The 16,621-nt window shown below is 44.8% G+C and overlaps 2 protein-coding genes across 9 annotated transcripts; one reads left to right on the forward strand and one right to left on the reverse strand.

Annotated features, from left to right (window-relative positions):
* Window positions 1–1,898: 1,898 nt before the first annotated feature.
* POLR3F (RNA polymerase III subunit F) lies at window positions 1,899–9,573 on the reverse strand. Of its 3 annotated transcripts, XM_078858653.1 has the most exons (10): window positions 9,391–9,573; window positions 8,282–8,384; window positions 5,414–5,531; window positions 4,960–5,027; window positions 4,786–4,853; window positions 4,528–4,640; window positions 3,891–4,034; window positions 3,261–3,368; window positions 2,942–3,133; window positions 1,904–2,189 (listed from the first exon to the last, which is right to left on the reverse strand). In XM_078858653.1, the coding sequence occupies exons 1-10, from the start codon at window positions 9,443–9,445 to the stop codon at window positions 2,112–2,114; spliced, it is 1,047 nt and encodes a 348-aa protein (XP_078714779.1). In that variant the 5' UTR covers window positions 9,446–9,573; the 3' UTR covers window positions 1,904–2,111. The 3 variants fall into 3 exon arrangements, with proteins under 3 accessions (XP_078714781.1, XP_078714779.1, XP_078714780.1); XM_078858655.1 differs by lacking the exons at window positions 8,282–8,384; window positions 9,391–9,573 and adding an exon at window positions 5,689–6,400 and having other exon boundaries at window positions 1,899–2,189; XM_078858654.1 differs by lacking the exon at window positions 9,391–9,573 and having other exon boundaries at window positions 1,905–2,189; window positions 8,282–8,613.
* A 423-nt stretch (window positions 9,574–9,996) lies between these two features.
* Window positions 9,997–16,395, forward strand: LYSET (lysosomal enzyme trafficking factor). 6 transcript variants are annotated; one of them, XR_013637070.1, is made up of 2 exons: window positions 9,997–10,312; window positions 11,102–11,302. XR_013637070.1 is itself a non-coding variant. In XM_078858656.1 (2 exons), exon 2 carries the CDS (start codon window positions 13,991–13,993, stop codon window positions 14,393–14,395), a length of 405 nt encoding a protein of 134 aa, XP_078714782.1. In that variant the 5' UTR covers window positions 10,020–10,312; window positions 13,969–13,990; the 3' UTR covers window positions 14,396–16,395. The 6 variants fall into 6 exon arrangements, 2 of the variants coding, with proteins under 2 accessions (XP_078714782.1, XP_078714783.1); XR_013637069.1 differs by having other exon boundaries at window positions 9,997–10,294; XR_013637071.1 differs by having other exon boundaries at window positions 9,997–10,236.
* The last annotated feature ends 226 nt before the right edge of the window (window positions 16,396–16,621 follow it).

Below are 16,621 nucleotides of genomic sequence, written 5' to 3' on the forward strand. Positions count from 1 at the left end.
AATGTTTTGCCAGTATAAAAGTATTAAATTATAATAATAGGTTTTTACCCTTTTTGGCAATAAAACAGGCGTTAAGATGCTCAAACACCAGATGGCAAGCTTTTGCAAGGAATTAAGTTCACATTAACCACACAGAGTACTTGCGGTGAACATTCAAAATGTTTATATTTGGTGGTTTGAACATCTTACCACTTTTTTTATTGCCAGTAAGGGTAAAACCTATTTTAGTTTTTTTCATACTTTGATACTGGCAAAAAAAGGTCCCATTTCTTCAGAGACAATGTTGAACTTTAAATCAATCCGTGAATCGGGAAGTGTGAATCGAGTTCACTTCAGAATCGATTTCTGCCTTGTGGTGGGAGGAAGTCCGGTTGGGGGTGTTTCCGTCGCCTTCCGACGTCAGCGACTTCCGGGTCAAATTAATTCAAGGTTCGGAGCTTTAATGGTGTCATTGCCTTTTATTTATTTTAAGTCAATTCTCTTGCTGACCAATTAGACGAATAAAACGCCGCAAACATTGAGATAACCATTCGTGAAAATCCGTTTTAGTGAGTGTCACCCACTTTTTTTTCACCGTCACATGTTCATTTACACGCGGAACTCAATATCCGAGCGGACCGAGCTCGGGGGATTACCGCTCTGAGCGGCCGCCGATTGGCTGGTTAGCGAGGCCACGTGTTCCTTCCACGCGTGCCACGTGGAGCTTCCACGCGATCACTACTCAACCCGTGCACGGCGGAGGCAACGTCGTTTTTGTTGTTTAGAACTGGTGCCCATGGTCGAGGTGTGGAGTGCGCCTGCCAAATAACGAGTCAACTCGGCGGCGTGTTTAACAAGCCTGCCCGCCTATGAGACACAGGATGGTCGAAAGCAGTCAAAATATCAGAATGTATCTTTATACTGGAGGAATCTGATGAGCTATAAAGATTGTAAATATTGTGGATTTGCTCTCCCAACACACCGGTGTTGCTGTACTTAATAGCGAATTGGCATGTTCTGTTTACGTGACGATCCTTACTAATTGGCTGTGTCGAGTAGTGGCGAGTTTAACGCCACATTTACGTGATCTAACCCAAACACCCTATATTATGAGCTATAACGCTTTTTCACAGATGTCCAGTACAGTAGTTCTCTTGATTAAAGGCCGCTATTGGGTTATATTGATCTGAAAGTAGTCCGGTGGATAAATTGTTGGTGTGTAGACGATATATGCAGTTACAAGCACTACTAATCGGGGCTGTCCGCTTATGCTGGTGGCATTCAGCTCACCGTGCAAAATCCTACATTGTCCCTTTTTGTGGACTTTATTTAAAAGTGGACTTGAACATGACACCTTGCTGGAATGATTGGCAACCAAGAGATACATCCACATCGCAGGCTCATGAACTATGTAAACATCCTCCGGAGGCCTTCATCCAGCAGTGGATTGCTCATGGCTAATATAACTACTTTCAAGTGCAGTTTTCAGCCCATCTACGTGGAAGTCACTGCTGCTCCGAATCAGGGATTTGTCACTTGGCCAGTTCTGCAGTATCCTGAATATGGACATTTTTTTTTATAATTCATGATCTTTGTACAGCAGGAATGGCTTGAATACCAAATTAACTACTCGTCATACACTTAATTTCAACATTTATACAAGCCATGTCCAAACATGAAAATACTTTTCAAGATAATGTAAACTTGAGTTGTGCAAATATTCAGCGCTTCCAAGTTAACGTGTCAATAATTTTCCAAAAATTAAAGATTATTTTAATATCAATGTTTAAACGTACAACTTTAATACATCTTTCATACAAAATAAATAATATTCCATTTTAAATAAAGCTTCCCAGATGGATACCTTCAGGTAACTAAAGTAATGGTTGGCAATGTACAAGGGGTTTGTTAACAAACATTAAGATATGATTAACTTTGGGCATTTTGTGACACGAAAGTAGTATCTGAACTTGACCTGATATTTTACTTTTCTTAAAAATAAAAAATGTATCACATGGTTTGCACAAATTTAAATCATGGATTTTGTTAACATTCAAATAAATTACATTTTGCAATAAAGATCGCATTTATAGACTAATTTCAAAGCAAAATGGACACATTAAAAAAATATATCAGAATGCCATCCATTCTGTCATGTAGACGCATGTTTCTGGAGAGATGTCTCCACCTTCGTGACATTCATGAAATATCTGGTGAAAATGAAAACAGTAATTAAATACCATACTTTATGCATCTGAGATGTGTAAAATTCTCATTGACAAAGATGTGGTCATCTATATATATAAAAAAGGGAAATTTGTGAATACGTGTGTCTGTTGGAAATGTTTAACATACTTCCCGACATGCAACAAACTTGAAATGTAGCATGTGGGTAGCTTCCAGACTGTACACAATGCAAAATGTATAAAACTAGACTTTTGTATTTTGGGGGACGGCACAATGGATATATTTTGCACTGCAAGTGAGTGGTGACGTCACATCTGTGATGTCACCCGCATGCGGCAGCGTCACGCATCCCCCACCCTCCGCGTAGACCGTGTACTAATCCAAGACAAGAATCCAAGTCTCGGGCGAAGCCGGGTAGTAAAGCTAGTCTGGTTATAAAGTCAAAAAATCAATGGATATGACACAATTTCTATTTTTTTGGTTATAGCCACATGAGGCCTTCCACTTGATATATACCTCTTTGTCCATCAATGCAAGCTGCTCAATTCGGTAACTATAGAGAATAGTTTCCACTTGGCAACACTGGTTGCCGTGAGCTTGGTCAATTTATTTGTGTCTGAAAGAATCTCTTGTGGAGATATAAGTGACTGAGATGTGCTAATATATGGCCTGCCAAAGTATCTGAAAGTTGCATTAGGCCCTCAAGAATGAAACGATTGATTCCCCACACCCATTACAAAAGTTGAAATTGGTTTGTGAGCATGGCAATACTTACGGGGCAGACACCACATGGTGTCCGTACAAGCCCTGTGGGAGGCACCAGTGGGTTGATGGCACGGAAAAGTTTTATGTACCCATCGACACATCCTACAGTGCCCTCCTTCGCAGACAAAATCGTCCTTTCTACCTTCCCATCGTAAATAAGCGTGTTCAGAATTGTCTCCACATCCTCCATTGAAAGTTCCACCTACCAGGCAAAGCAGACAGTGATGCATCTGTCAACCCACATCTTAAGTAGATTGTTAAATGCTGCAAAGAGTCAGAATTTACTGCAGAATAAAATATAGAAATGTGTGTGAGGTGCAATGAGAGACCTTGCTAATGCCGAGCTCACAGATGTATTTCCACACTTCATGGGAAGAAGCGTAAGAACTATTCCTTTGCAGCAATGGCCCCTGCTTGCTCTCCTGGGCTGCTTCAGCCTACCGAAACAAAACAATTCAAATTACACATTCTACAATACGGAACTGATTCCCCAGTAGATTGGATCGAATGACAACTACAGCCACTCTAGTTTTGCACAATATGATCCACAATAACTTACATTGATATTGCAAAATATATTTTAAATCTGTAAGTTACAGTCAACTATCAATTTTTCAGAGTAATATTAGGGAGGTCCAGATAAAACAATAACATACAAAGGTATATTCAAATTAGATGACACACATGTATTAGTTTACCTTTGTAGAATAGGCGTGAAGATATAGAATGCATTGTCTGTTTTTATTGTTACTTAAGAGTGAATGTAATCGGTCCCTAAGTGTCACGTGAGCAGTTAATCGTAGAACCAGCACATGTGTAAAGGCAAGAACGAGTGTGCAATGCCACATTTTCTATGTTACCGTCGTCACAAGCCCAGTTAATCTGCAACCCGGACAATCGACACACGGAAAGTCGAGAGTTAACTGTTGTTTACTACTACAGTGATACATGCTCCATACCTTTTGCTGCAAAAACTTGCAGCACTGCTGGTTGAGGATTTCCACAAACTCCGCTTCAAAATCTTGATCACTGTACCAGGCACCGCCAGTTACAGAGCGATCCGGCTCAATGTTGTACAGCATGTACACCTTTTTCTTGGAAGCCTACATAATGCACAAACATTTAAAGTTATAGAATTAATATGCACGTGATCGGTTACAGCACAAGTTAACCGACTGAAATCTCCATTGCGACTGATGTAATAACTCCCCTTTTCCTCCTCCCCCCACTAGTCTGATGCATTGTCTAATTTCTACCATTTATACTGCAGCTACTCTCTCGCTTGTCAATTCTTGTTTGTACTGCCTTATTCATTCCCACCAATCTTCAAATTATATAATTTGCGTAAACAAGTCATTTAAATAATTGATTCTCGCACACATCTTGATACACATGTATTCTGGACCCAAGAGCTGATTTTACTCTGATTATTACATACCTACTTATGACCCACCATAGTGCTATTTTCTGAGGTAGCTAATAGCATCATAGCAGGTAAAACGTGTTCATAAGTTGGCAGTATAAAACATTGGGCATATTTTTTTTATAGTGCATACATGTTTATGGCAATGACGTGCGTTTCAGTCATTTCCATACCGCAACAGATTTGACTGCTTTGATGAGCTTCTTGCTTTCCAGACTTTTGAGGATTTTGTTAATCTCGGTCAAGGGCAGGTTGCTCTTGTACCTTATATCTCTGCTCCAAATCCCTGCGCCGGAGAAACAGAACATGCCATTTACATAAGTGACTAGATTCTTTATCTTTATTCACCACAGTATGTGGTTTCAGCCTGTCACTAAGAATGGAGCCTTTGATGCGGAATCATATCTTGTAACGTGCGATTACATCCTTACCTTTATTCCCAGCGTCCTCTATTATTTGATACACGAGCTTTTCCTGATTATCGGCTCCTTTCACTTTGCTGCAATGTAAAAAAAAATGCACTTTCTGTAAAGAATGCTTCAGTGACGAAATCTGATGCAATGAATCACAAATGTAAATAAGTTGAAAACAAAACCAAACAGTACCTGGCAGCTTGAGCATCCTTAAGTCTGTAAAGTAAACCTGCATTGCTTCTTAGTAAGTCCAGCCGGCCCTGTGTAAATAATACTTTCAGATTACGAAGGCAATGATAAAACAAATATATATAGACACATACTATTCACCTATATTCTACGTGCAAAGTAGATTGATAAATATTGAATACACGATCATGCAGTAAGACAGCGAGGCGGTTCAGCTGTAGAGTGAGCAGCCGGAATTCAAACTCTAACGGACAAACAAGATTTATTATGGTGTAGACACGGAACAATATGCTCACGACTTCAGAATAGTAGCACAAGACAGAGAAGAAAGTATAAACAAATGACAAAATGGGATATCTGCCGATGGATTGTGACGATACCGATGATAAGACACAAAACTATTTGTACAAATTTGGTAAATCACGTGTGTGTGTTGCAAATGCGAAACTCAAGTCACCGTAGAGAGCAGACGGTTGATGGCCATGGCTCTCTGCTGGGGCTCCAGTTGTGGCATGTCATTTTGGATCACCTGGTCCGTGATGCCATGTGGGAACTGCTGGCACAGCTCGATTATTCTGAGAACGAAGACGGCAATTGGTAGTGGCGTTACTGCTCCATCATCACCATGTAGTGTCTGTATTGTAAAATGTAAATGAAAGCGAAAAGATGACTGAAATGCATTATAAATATGCAATCAGTGAAATGATCCTATGCCTGAAATGCCACACGCACCGTTGTAAATTATTGTGGAAAACAAAGCTTGTCGGTGCCGAATATAAAAAGCAGTCGTAATGAATTTGGTTCCGATTGAGCTAAACTCGATGCTATATTTCTCCATTCTTCTTGTCTTGTGGTTGTTGTTGTTTGACTTGCATCCCACTGGGATTTTTGCACATCGTTGGTGTACGGTGCTTTTTTTTCTGGAAGACTTTGCAGTTTTTTCCTGGATGTTTCTGTTTGCGCATAGTCACACAGTCACTTTAAGATGTTTTCTTGTTCATATTTTAGTTTTTTGTTTGTTGCGGTTGCACCCGATTCAAGAGCCGAATGGCTCACAGGGCTATACCAAATAAATGAAACTGAAAAAACTGAAACTGTCTAGTAGTGGCCTACAAAGTCTTTGATTTAATCTTGCCATCTTCCTCCGCTGTCTCCCTCTGCTTCTTTTTGCCTATCTCCACTCCGCAGATAATTTTATCTCTCATCTCTCGACATTCTTCTTTTGATGCGTTCTGCCCATTTCCAATTTGATTTATTTTGCTTTTTTTTTTAGTAAGATCACCAGTGACCACTGTTAACCTTATTTAATAATTAATTCATTAACCTCTCTACAATATAAAGTACGTTTAAAATACTTCTCTCCATAGATCTTTGGCAAGCGTATAGTTTTCTTGGCTCGGTTTAGCTCATCTAAAACTGAAAAAATAGAGAATACACCCTGCTGAAATTAACACAGCACCCCTTATAAAAAGGTACATCGTAAGCTTAAAACAAGGTAAACAGCACGTATTTAAGTGTTGCTACTTTATTGTAAACCTAAAATTTCAAATTCATCTTGTTTAACCGGGTGAGAACTAGGGGGACAAGGTTAAATTAGTCTCGTCTGCAAGACTGATCTGGGCCACATTTGCAAAGCTGTTTGCAGAGGTGTGGACTCGAGTCATGTGACTTGGACTCGAGTCAGACTCGAGTCATGAATTTGATGACTTGCGACTCGACTTGGACTTGCATAACAATGACTTTGTCCCACCTATGAGATGTGGACTCGAGTCATGTGACTTGGACTCGAGTCAGACTCGAGTCATGAATTTGATGACTTGCGACTCGACTTGGACTTGCATAACAATGACTTTGTCCCACCTCTGGCTGTTTGTCACCATTGCATAGCTACACGCACCAACCTTTTGCTTGAATACTAATGAGTCCTGTGTGCGTTAAATGCATGCATGACCTTCCAACGATTAGCGGGAGTGCCCCTACTGACTGGTCATGTTCACTTATGATTCATGCTCACCAGAGGGCTCATGTATAGAACTCTTAATTGGTGTATCTGCTCCGAGTTCGTGTAGTCCAATACTGTAACTCAATTAGATGTGTCCATCGTTCATAAAATGCTGGATGATGACCTCAAGACGTCACCATCTCTCACGGACCAGAGATGAAACGGTCCATTTGACTCACTCACATGAGCTTCATTGCCGCTGCTTCATCTCCGCAGTCGAGTACTCTGTTGTGTCTGCCACTCCGTCGTTAGTCTCGACCGCCACGTTGGCGAGGTGTCATTTCCAAAACCTGATGATATGCAAGGAGGTCGTGGGTTCAATCCCAACCCTGACCGCCTGCTGTATATTCGGAGTTTGCATGTTCTCCCCCGTGATGGCGTGGGTTTTTCTCCGGTCCTCCGGCTTTTCCCTCCACATTTCAGAAACATGCGTTTACATTATTTGGCTGCAATAGATGTCCACATAAGCCACTTCGTTGCGCCATCATCTCTGGCCAGGTGGCTTCTGGGAAAAGAGCTGCAGAGCTGTGTGCCTTACCTGATACAATAAAAAATAGTATAGTATAGTCATCGTCCCTTCTAGCTATGACATGTCCTGACCAAACTCGGCCTTCCTGACAATTCATTGCCTCTTTACTTGCTTTCTAAACTAAGCCTATCTCGTTCTCTCGGTGTCACTTTAAGCGTGCGCCTTAACTTTTCAAACTGTTCAGCTTTTGTTCGATTTGCTTTGCCTATATACAACCACGGAGTGGGCTAAAGTACTCGAGCGAGTCTACGTTCCTATAAACCGATAAAAAAGCCAACAGGTGGATGAGCTCCTAGTCCAGGTGCTCTCATTACGTCAACAGGATGCTGCTGTTTACCCACAAGTATGAGCACGCCTTGGCAGTCAATCGGCAGGTTGCTTGCGGTCACGTATCGTGAGATTTCCCCCACCTATTTATTTTTCCAAGATGCCTAAACCACGGTAATGTTGTTGAACTTCTTTCGCACCGTACGTAGCCACTCGTGATGATCGGGGGTGCGGGCGGGGGGGAGAACAAACTCAACGCAACAAACCGTTTTAAAGAAATTAGTTTTCGATCTAGATTTGGCAGAGGAGTTCAATGGCCATTTAGACAAGCAGGCCCTTCCGCTAGCAATGCGACGGAGCAAGCAATTGCAGGGTTGCGCCTTTATATAAATAGGCGCAGGACATGTTCACGAATTTGCTCAATGGGTGGCCCGTGTGTTCGACCCATGTGTGCCCCGTCCAGCAACCCTGGGGGCACGTGGGCGAGTGGATGTAGCCACTGCTCTTCTCCAGCTCGGCGCCTCTACCTGCTCTCCAGGTCCACGGCGTCGGTAGCCTCTTGCTTCACCACCACGTCCGTCATTGTCGCCTCCACGACAGCGAGCGAGAGAGAGACGAAAAACCTCAAGCCTGAACCACGCGCGGGGAATAGACGCCCCCCATCCCGATACTCCACGGCGACGGATCGATTCGGGCTCAACTCAACGCACGTGTCGTTCGCGCGTTATGTCAAGCACCGATTGATTACGGTTTGTGGGAAAGTTGCGCAAGATGCACAGTTGACCCGTTCGGTGTGAGAGCGAGATAATTATAATAATGACTTTAAAAAATAAGAGACCGAGCGAGGCGAGAAACTTTATCTCGCCTCTTAAATGGAACGCAGCGGATCGCGGACTCGAATCTTCGATGCACGGGTACCAGCTGACTGGCGTTACGTCACGTCCGGTGGAACCCCACCCCGCCTGCCTCCGTGTAACCCCTCCCACCCCCCCCGTGTAACCCCTCCCACCCCCCCGTGTAACCCCGCCCACCCCCGTGTAACCCCGCCCACCCCGTGTAACCCCTCCGAACCCCGTGTAACCCCGCCCACCCCCCCGTGTAACCCCTCCCACCCCCCGTGTAACCCCGCCCACCCCCCGTGTAACCCCTCCCATCCCCCGTGTAACCCCTCCCACCCCCCGTGTAACCCCGCCCACCCCCCCGTGTAACCCCGCCCACCCCCGTGTAACCCCGCCCACCCCCGTGTAACCCCTCCGAACCCCGTGTAACCCCTCCCACCCCCCGTGTAACCCCGCCCACCCCCCGTGTAACCCCTCCCATCCCCCGTGTAACCCCTCCCATCCCCCGCGTAACCCCTCCCACCCCCCGTGTAACCCCGCCCACCCCCCGTGTAACCCCTCCCATCCCCCGTGTAACCCCTCCCATCCCCCGCGTAACCCCTCCCACCCCCCGTGTAACCCCTCCCATCCCCCGTGTAACCCCTCCCATCCCCCGCGTAACCCCTCCCACCCCCCGTGTAACCCTGCCCACCCCCCGTGTAACCCCTCCCACCCCCCGTATAACCCCTCCCTCTCCCGCCCCCCGCGTGCCCCCGCCCTCAAGCTGCTTCCGGCGGCCATATTACGTGAGGTCCCACCTGATGACGGAGACTTGTGTTTCCTCCGAAACGTCGTGATTTGTTTTATTTTCATTAATTTTGATGTTTTACCTACGTGACTTTACCGAAAAAACCTAAGAATATGATTCCTTGCAGTCACGAAAGCTTCAAATCTAGAATATTACGTGAGGTTTGGGAGGCGTCAGGCGACGCGGGCGTTCTGCGTTAAGCCTGGCGATGCCGTCTGCACGTTACCCCCGCAGTCGACCACGCCAATAGGACACAGCAAGCAGCCATGTCCCTGCGAGTGTTCACATCACAACACTGAATACATGAAGCTTAGTGGCCTGCGATCCCTTACAGCAAACCCCGCCCGCCTGTCCCATCCTATGTTTTATTTTTGTGTTTATTCTTGTTGACGGTCCTATTCGCTCCCCCTCTCTGTACGTCTGTGAAAAAAAACAATCTTTACAAGCTCATCGGTTTCCTCACGCAGTTCTAAGTGAGCGTTCTGATTCCATCGGCGTGACACGGAGCGCACCAGAACGCACCAGCCCCTTTAGCAACGTGGCCGCTGGATGCCGTGCGCACGCGTGACGTCATCAACGACGACGTCGTGACGTCACGCGTCGGCGTATCGCGGCTCGCGCCGATGCCGCCGGCTTCCTTCTGTGGCCGCTGCAACAACAACAACGACGACGACGACAACGACGACGGCGGCGGCTATCGACACAAATACGTGGCGACGGTAACAAACGCCACGACTCCCGCGGTGCCTCCTCCGCCGTCAACTCTCTGCGCGTGACACCGGCACGCGAGGCACTGCGCGCACGTGCGCGGGACAGTGAGAGACGGCGAGTCACGTGACGGGTTCTCGCTTCCCGGGTGAGGAGGAGGAGCAGGCGCGATCGCGAAGCCCGACGTTTCGCCGCCAGGCCCTTGGGTAGCTCTCGCGTTGCACGTAAGGGAACCTTCATTGTCTAGAAGGTGGGGTTTTTTTACGACGCGTCACCTCTAAGCCGGTGACCTGGGATGTCTTCATCCAGCACTTGGGTGACTTTCCTTTAGGACCTGGGACATTTTCTCGAGGAACTCTTTCAGAAACTGGGATGTCCGTCTGGAACCAGAGACCTCTCCTATAGGACCTGGGACATTCTCTCGAGGAACTCTTTCAGAAACTGAGAGTTCCGTCTGGAGCCAGGGACCTCGCCTCTAGGACCTGGGGATTTCTTACCCGTTCCGCCTAGGATCTGGACGCGCTCTGCTTTAGGATTTGGCATTTTTCACCACAGGACTTGAACCTGCTCGTCTAGGACCTTGGGATTTTCCCCTTGGATCTGATACCTCTTCACACGAACTTGGGATCGATACGAGCCAGATTGCCTAAGACCTAGGAACGCTTATCCAAGATCTGGGAATTGGTGTCCCAAGTACATTGTGCTTTGTACATTGTGGGGCCCGCTCAATAGTTTTGTGCCTTGTAATAAACGGGACATGGCTGGACCTTTGCCTCTCGCAGTCCCAGAAGCTCAACATTAGGCACTACAGAATTGGAGACCTCTGCTCTAGTACTTGAGAATTATCGTCCTGGATCTGGAACCTCATATATGAACCTCCATTCTAGGACTTTAACATTCCACAACCAAGATTCCTCTCATCTATGTCACCCCATACGTACCTTATAGTTCTATGGGATCTGTCGTGTAGGACGTGGACCTCTCATTTGGGAACCCTGAAATCTGTCTTCCAGGATCAGAGAACTCCTCTCTCGGGAGCTGTAACAACACTAGACTCTGGACTCTCCACCACTCACCCCGGACCTGAGCTCACGCCTTCTACCCGGGAACCAGGGCCGCTGCTTCCGAGCTCATAAAAGCCGCCCCATCACCGCTCCAACATCTCCCGGGGCCTGAGCTGAACAGCGGAGCAACAAAGCACCTGGGCCGCTCCTCCCCCCCCCCCAGGAACCGAACCAGAGTCGTCCTCTTCACCACTTCTTCCTCCCTCTCCACTACATCAGCAGCCGTGGTTTCAACCACGTCCGAACACGGGTAGATACGTACTTGTGGTTGTTGTTGTTTGACTTGCATCCCACTGTGATTTTTGCACACAGCGTTGGTGTACGGTGCTTTTTCTGCAATATTTTGCTGTCTTTTCTTGGATTGTTTTGTTTGCGCATAGTCACATAGTCACTTTAAGATGTTTTCTTGTTCATGTTTTTGTTTGTTGCGGTTGCACCCGATTCAAGAGCCGAATGGCTCACAGGGCTATAAAAATGAAACTGAAAAACTGAATCATCCTCCTCCTCTCTTCTCCCTCTTGACTACATCAGCAGCCGTGGTTTCAACCACGGGTAGATACTCATCCTCCTCCTCCCCGCTTCACATCTTTTCACTACATCAGCAGCCGTGATTACTCATCGCTTGCACAATTAGAGATGTTCAACCTGCCGATGTGTGTTAAGGATAAAGACATTGCACTCTTGGCCTGGCTTAACAAGTGCAACTCATTCCTTGGGCCAATTTACATTTTTCCTGTGGAGTTTATTATTAAACGGAGCTTGCCGACTAAGTAAATGTCGACGCGAAAGAGGCTCTTGGCAATTTTGTGTGGGTAAACGCCAAGAAACTGTTGTGTATACTTGCTGCCTATTCGTGAATATATGATTGTTCCTTTTAGGGGGTGACTTTATGATGACAGATCTGACATGTGACACGGCTTTCAAAATAACTTCAAAGTCTGCCAGTTGCCATACAGTGGTACAAGTCAGGGCTTGTGCTCAATGTTTTATTATTGCAGTGGTTTAATGTACATTGACAAACTATAGAATGTTTCATGCGTCTTCAATACGTCTAGGCCAGGGGTCTGCAACCTTTAAGACATAAAGAGCCACTTGGACCCGTTTCCGAAGGAAAAAATAAACTGGGAGCCGCAAAACCATTGCAACTATTAAAACAAATATAACACTGCATATATTGTTTCTTACCTTATTGCTATATACAGGATCGTGCAGTCAGCTGTCAATCTGAATAAAAAAAGGACTTTTTCACTTAACAATGTAAAATATATTTTTGCTAATTAATAGCTAAATTACCTGGTTAATGGGATTTTTGCTCCTGAACCTCAGTGCACAGTGTCTGCACATCAGGGCTGTAAGACGTCACCTTCATTTTCACACAGGCTTGCAAGCTGTCATCTGTGAGGCGTGATCGATGTTTGTTTTTAATATAGTTCATGTTGGAGAAGACCTGCTCACATACATATGTGGAGCCGAAGATCGACAGGACTCCAAATGCATACTTTTTCATGTTTATATAAGTGTTGGGGATGGCATTCCATGTTTCGAATACAAGTTTGTCCTGTTTGGGAAGGTTTTCAATATCACTCCATTTATGATTCTGAGCCAGAATGGCCTTCTGACGGGCAACATCCTCAAGAGTAGCGGTCAAGCATTTGAACTTGGACACCCATATATCTTTGTCAGCTATATCGGCCAGTTCCATCTCAAGATCAGGTTGACTTACACCTGCAAATGCAGTCATATTCAATAGGGATGGATCGATCGCCAGGGGAGTGACAGGGAAGGATAATGTCGTTTTTTCCTCTCTGAACTCACAGAATCGTTTCCCAAACGAACTTTGCATTGTGGTGATTGCAGACTTGAAATATTCCAAATTTATCGTATCATGACTTTGTTTGAACTCTCTCAAAGAGGGAAAGTGAGACAGTGTACCTCTCTGTAAATCTTTGACAAACACTGTCAACTTGCGCTCGAATGCCAAAACCTCCTCCAGCATGTGCAGGGCTGTGCCTCCTTTCCCCTGAAGGGTTGTATTTAGCGTGTTTAGATGTGCTGTCATGTCTACCATAAAATGTAATTTTTCCAGCCACTCTGGCTGTTCCAGCTCAGCAAAGGTGAGCTCTTTGCTGCCCAGGAAGGTTTTTACTTCTTCCAAACATGTGACAAAGCAACGGCAACGTTATTGCCTGTCACCGGGCGGGCAGTGTGGAGCGGAGCGGCGACCTGTCAGCAGCGGCAACGCCAGAGCAGGTGTCACAGTGCGCCTCCTCCCCTCGCTAGCATCCGCCCCGGAGCCGCGGTCAAGGTTCAAAAGAGCCGCATGCGGCTCCGGAGCCGCAGGTTGCCGACCCCTGGTCTAGGCAGAGTACATGTGTGCAGGTGCTTGAGATAAAAGAAAGAGTTCGTTTTACTTGCCTGAGCTATTTGTAAGTAATTTATTGATAATATTTGTAATGCTTCGCAAATGAAATAAGGTGGAAATCGTTTGTGCATTAACTCTGCCCGTACCTAACAGGATCTTCTCTACTCGTGCAAACACAACCCCGTATAAACCAAACCTGTAGCGTAAAGTTTTTGCTCCCAATTCGCAAAGTGCTCTCTTGACAGCTACACAAATTGATCAAAGGCTTTGCCCAACACTTGGAGAGGAGACTGAAACCAAAGCAATAAGGACTATTTGCGAATTCAGGCTACAAATTGATATTACCCCTACAGCTACCCGTCGTACTAACGAGCATTACACAACCGACACGTGTGCAGAATAATTTTCACCAGCTTGTTATTTATTTCCCCCCCCCATACCCACGTCATTGCAGGCATGTTGGCTTCAGCATCCATATGGCATGGAGCAACATGAACTTCCGCCAGCGGATGGGCTGGGTGTGCCTGGGTCTCTACATGCTGGCCAGCCTGGCGCTGGCACACTACATGTTCGACGTGAGCGACTCGTACGGGGCCCTTGCCCTGGACCGCGTGGCCTCCGAGTCTGGCGCCCGCGCAAGAGGCAGACTCGCGTGGCTCAGGGACGCTCTGCTGTCGGCGCCGCTCGCGCTGTGGGTGGCGCTGCTCCTCTTCGTCTACCTCCAGGTGTTTTGCTTCTTGGTGTCGTGCACCCGAACCGAGCCCAAGAAGGTCGGCTACTGCCTCTTCCCGCTCTGCCTGCTCGTGCTGCTGAGGCCACGGCAGCCACGCTTGAAGACGTATGCTCACGCCAACAATGGTGTGCAAGTCATTAATATGTGAGGACGCTTTTGAGTACCGTGTGTGTGTACCGCCTATAGGCGCTCGCTTACCGCCCCAATAGTATGTTAAGGCTATACGGGGGATCTTTGTTATCGCCTAACCATCTTAGCGGGGATAGGGTGGCCGCGATGGGCCATTGAAGGCTCAGTTGGACACACGAGTTCCTTGTGCGAAAGAAAATAATTGTACAGTTCGTTATTGTGAACACCTCAATTTGGGGGATCTATTCCACAATGAAAAACAGATGGACCAAGGCCCATGATGCTTGTATTTGCCTGTTGCTGTGATAGGTGTATTCGTATAAACACTATCAAAAGCTAAAACATTTATTTGTGACCCTTTTTTTCGACATATCACTGCTTGGGCCGGGATTGTAATTTATAGAGATGTACTATGTTTCATGTTTGTTAAAGGTGGCTTTGGGAAAAATAGATTATTTTCAGAACATGGCTTCACGTAAGAGTATATTATTGGAGAGTTTGAATTTGATGGTGGCTTTTTGTATTATTGACATTGAATACTGTGCATTTTACCCTGTCTAATAAATGATCAACCAATTTTATAAAAATTCAAACTTTGAAAAATATGATGTATAATTATTACAAATTATGGTTTCTAACAAACTCTCGTTACACACTAGCTATCGTATTTTACAAAGATGGTATTTGTACAAGCGTTACCATAATTGTGGTGATTCAGCAATATTGCACGCTTCAATTTGGACATCATCTCATGAGTTTGCAGTTGGTCTCCTAATTGCACCTCCTAAATGTCTTTGAGGAACAATATATTTGTATAGGATTAAAAAATGTACCATTTACACTCCAAAAAGTATGGAGACCAGGCCTCCTAAATAGGAAACTTTTATTTATTTTTCCCTTGAACAATTAATTTTCTCTTTTTTTTTCTTTAATGATTTATGTAAAAAAATGTGAATTTCAATTTGTATTAATTTTTAAAAGTGCCTTCTATAAATGGTTGTAATATATTTGTGTTAAGGATATCATTTGTACGTGTGATACCCATGGTAACGTGTGCACAAGAGCAGGTGCTGGAATATTGCCGTTATGTCTTGATTATAAAACATTACACGACGCACCTCAAGAGCTGGGATGCGTCACATAATCTGTTAGGTACGTGTGTGTGCTTATGATCAAGTTTGTATAACCGTATTGATGCCCGGCAGAATTCTTTGGGATGTCTTACTTTCAGAAGTGTCTTACAATCTGGAGGATATGGTAAATTGCTTTAACATAATAGAATGTAGAGTTATACCTTTTTTGTTTGGCATTTTTTTCCATCCAATATACGAATATGATACATTGTATCACCACTGCATGATGGGCAGTATAATAAGAGTTTTTGGTGTATTTTACCCTTGGTTTTATATGACACATAAAACTGGGATATCTTTTATATATGTATATAAATGGCATAATGAACAAATTGCATGACAGTATACAGGATCTGTTTTTTGGCCAGTGTTGACTACATGAGACTTAGGTTAAAGTTGATTGTCTATGACTCGGAGTTTGATGCTGCGCTATTCTATACTTACAAATGCATAAGGTAACTTTGGGTTGCATGTTAAATGGCATAATCCGGGGTGAAACCTTGTGGTCTCTTCGTGGTTTGTCGTTTTTTCATAAGTGTATTCTGTGGAGCTGTTGGCAAAGAAACATTTTGGAAAGTGTAACTTCAACCAAATTAAGTAATTCAGGTAACATCTATGTAAAATTGCACTTTTTCCATCTTTTGTACATAAGGTGTACATATTTCTATCCTCCGCCATATTTCCAAGCCCTAGCGATTACAAGCATATATTACAATGGCTTTGTAATTGCAAATAACATTCACTGCAAGGTTAAAGAGCGAATTAAAATACTGTACATACATTCAAGTTGAATGTTTCTTCATTGAGGTGGAATAAAAGTGATTCACAATACATCTCGCAGTATCTGCTTCGTGTGTTGTATGGTATAACTGCAAATTACAGCTCTTTGTTAATCCACTGCTGGATGAAGGCCTTCCCGCAGAGTGTCAGTTGTGGATGTTCGACCATACTTTTGTGAAATGTGATTTTAAAGAAAAATATAGTCTTCTAAATGTTGTGCTCATGTTCTTGGCGTCAATGTGCAAGAGGGGGCACTGTTGAGTTCTGTCCAGAGGATTGAGGGCTTTTCTGAAGAAGAAAAAGAGAAAATAATTTAGCCCTACTCTTTGGTT

Source organism: Lampetra fluviatilis, chromosome 7 (genome assembly GCF_964198595.1).
Source record: "Lampetra fluviatilis chromosome 7, kcLamFluv1.1, whole genome shotgun sequence".
NCBI classification, from domain to species: Eukaryota; Metazoa; Chordata; class Hyperoartia; order Petromyzontiformes; family Petromyzontidae; genus Lampetra; species Lampetra fluviatilis.

Excerpts from the sequence above, each read along its gene's own strand:
- POLR3F (XM_078858653.1), bottom strand. The coding sequence starts at position 9,445 with ATGAAAATAAAACAAATCACGACGTTTCGGAGGAAACACAAGTCTCCG. Across the intron at positions 5,532-8,281 it reads GCCGTGGACCTGGAGAGCAG|AATAATCGAGCTGTGCCAGC; the intron begins GTAGAGGCGCCG and ends CTTCGTTCTCAG. Across the intron at positions 3,369-3,890 it reads GCAAGTTTTTGCAGCAAAAG|GCTGAAGCAGCCCAGGAGAG; the intron begins GTATGGAGCATG and ends TTGTTTCGGTAG.
- LYSET (XM_078858656.1), top strand. The coding sequence starts at position 13,991 with ATGGCATGGAGCAACATGAACTTCCGCCAGCGGATGGGCTGGGTGTGC.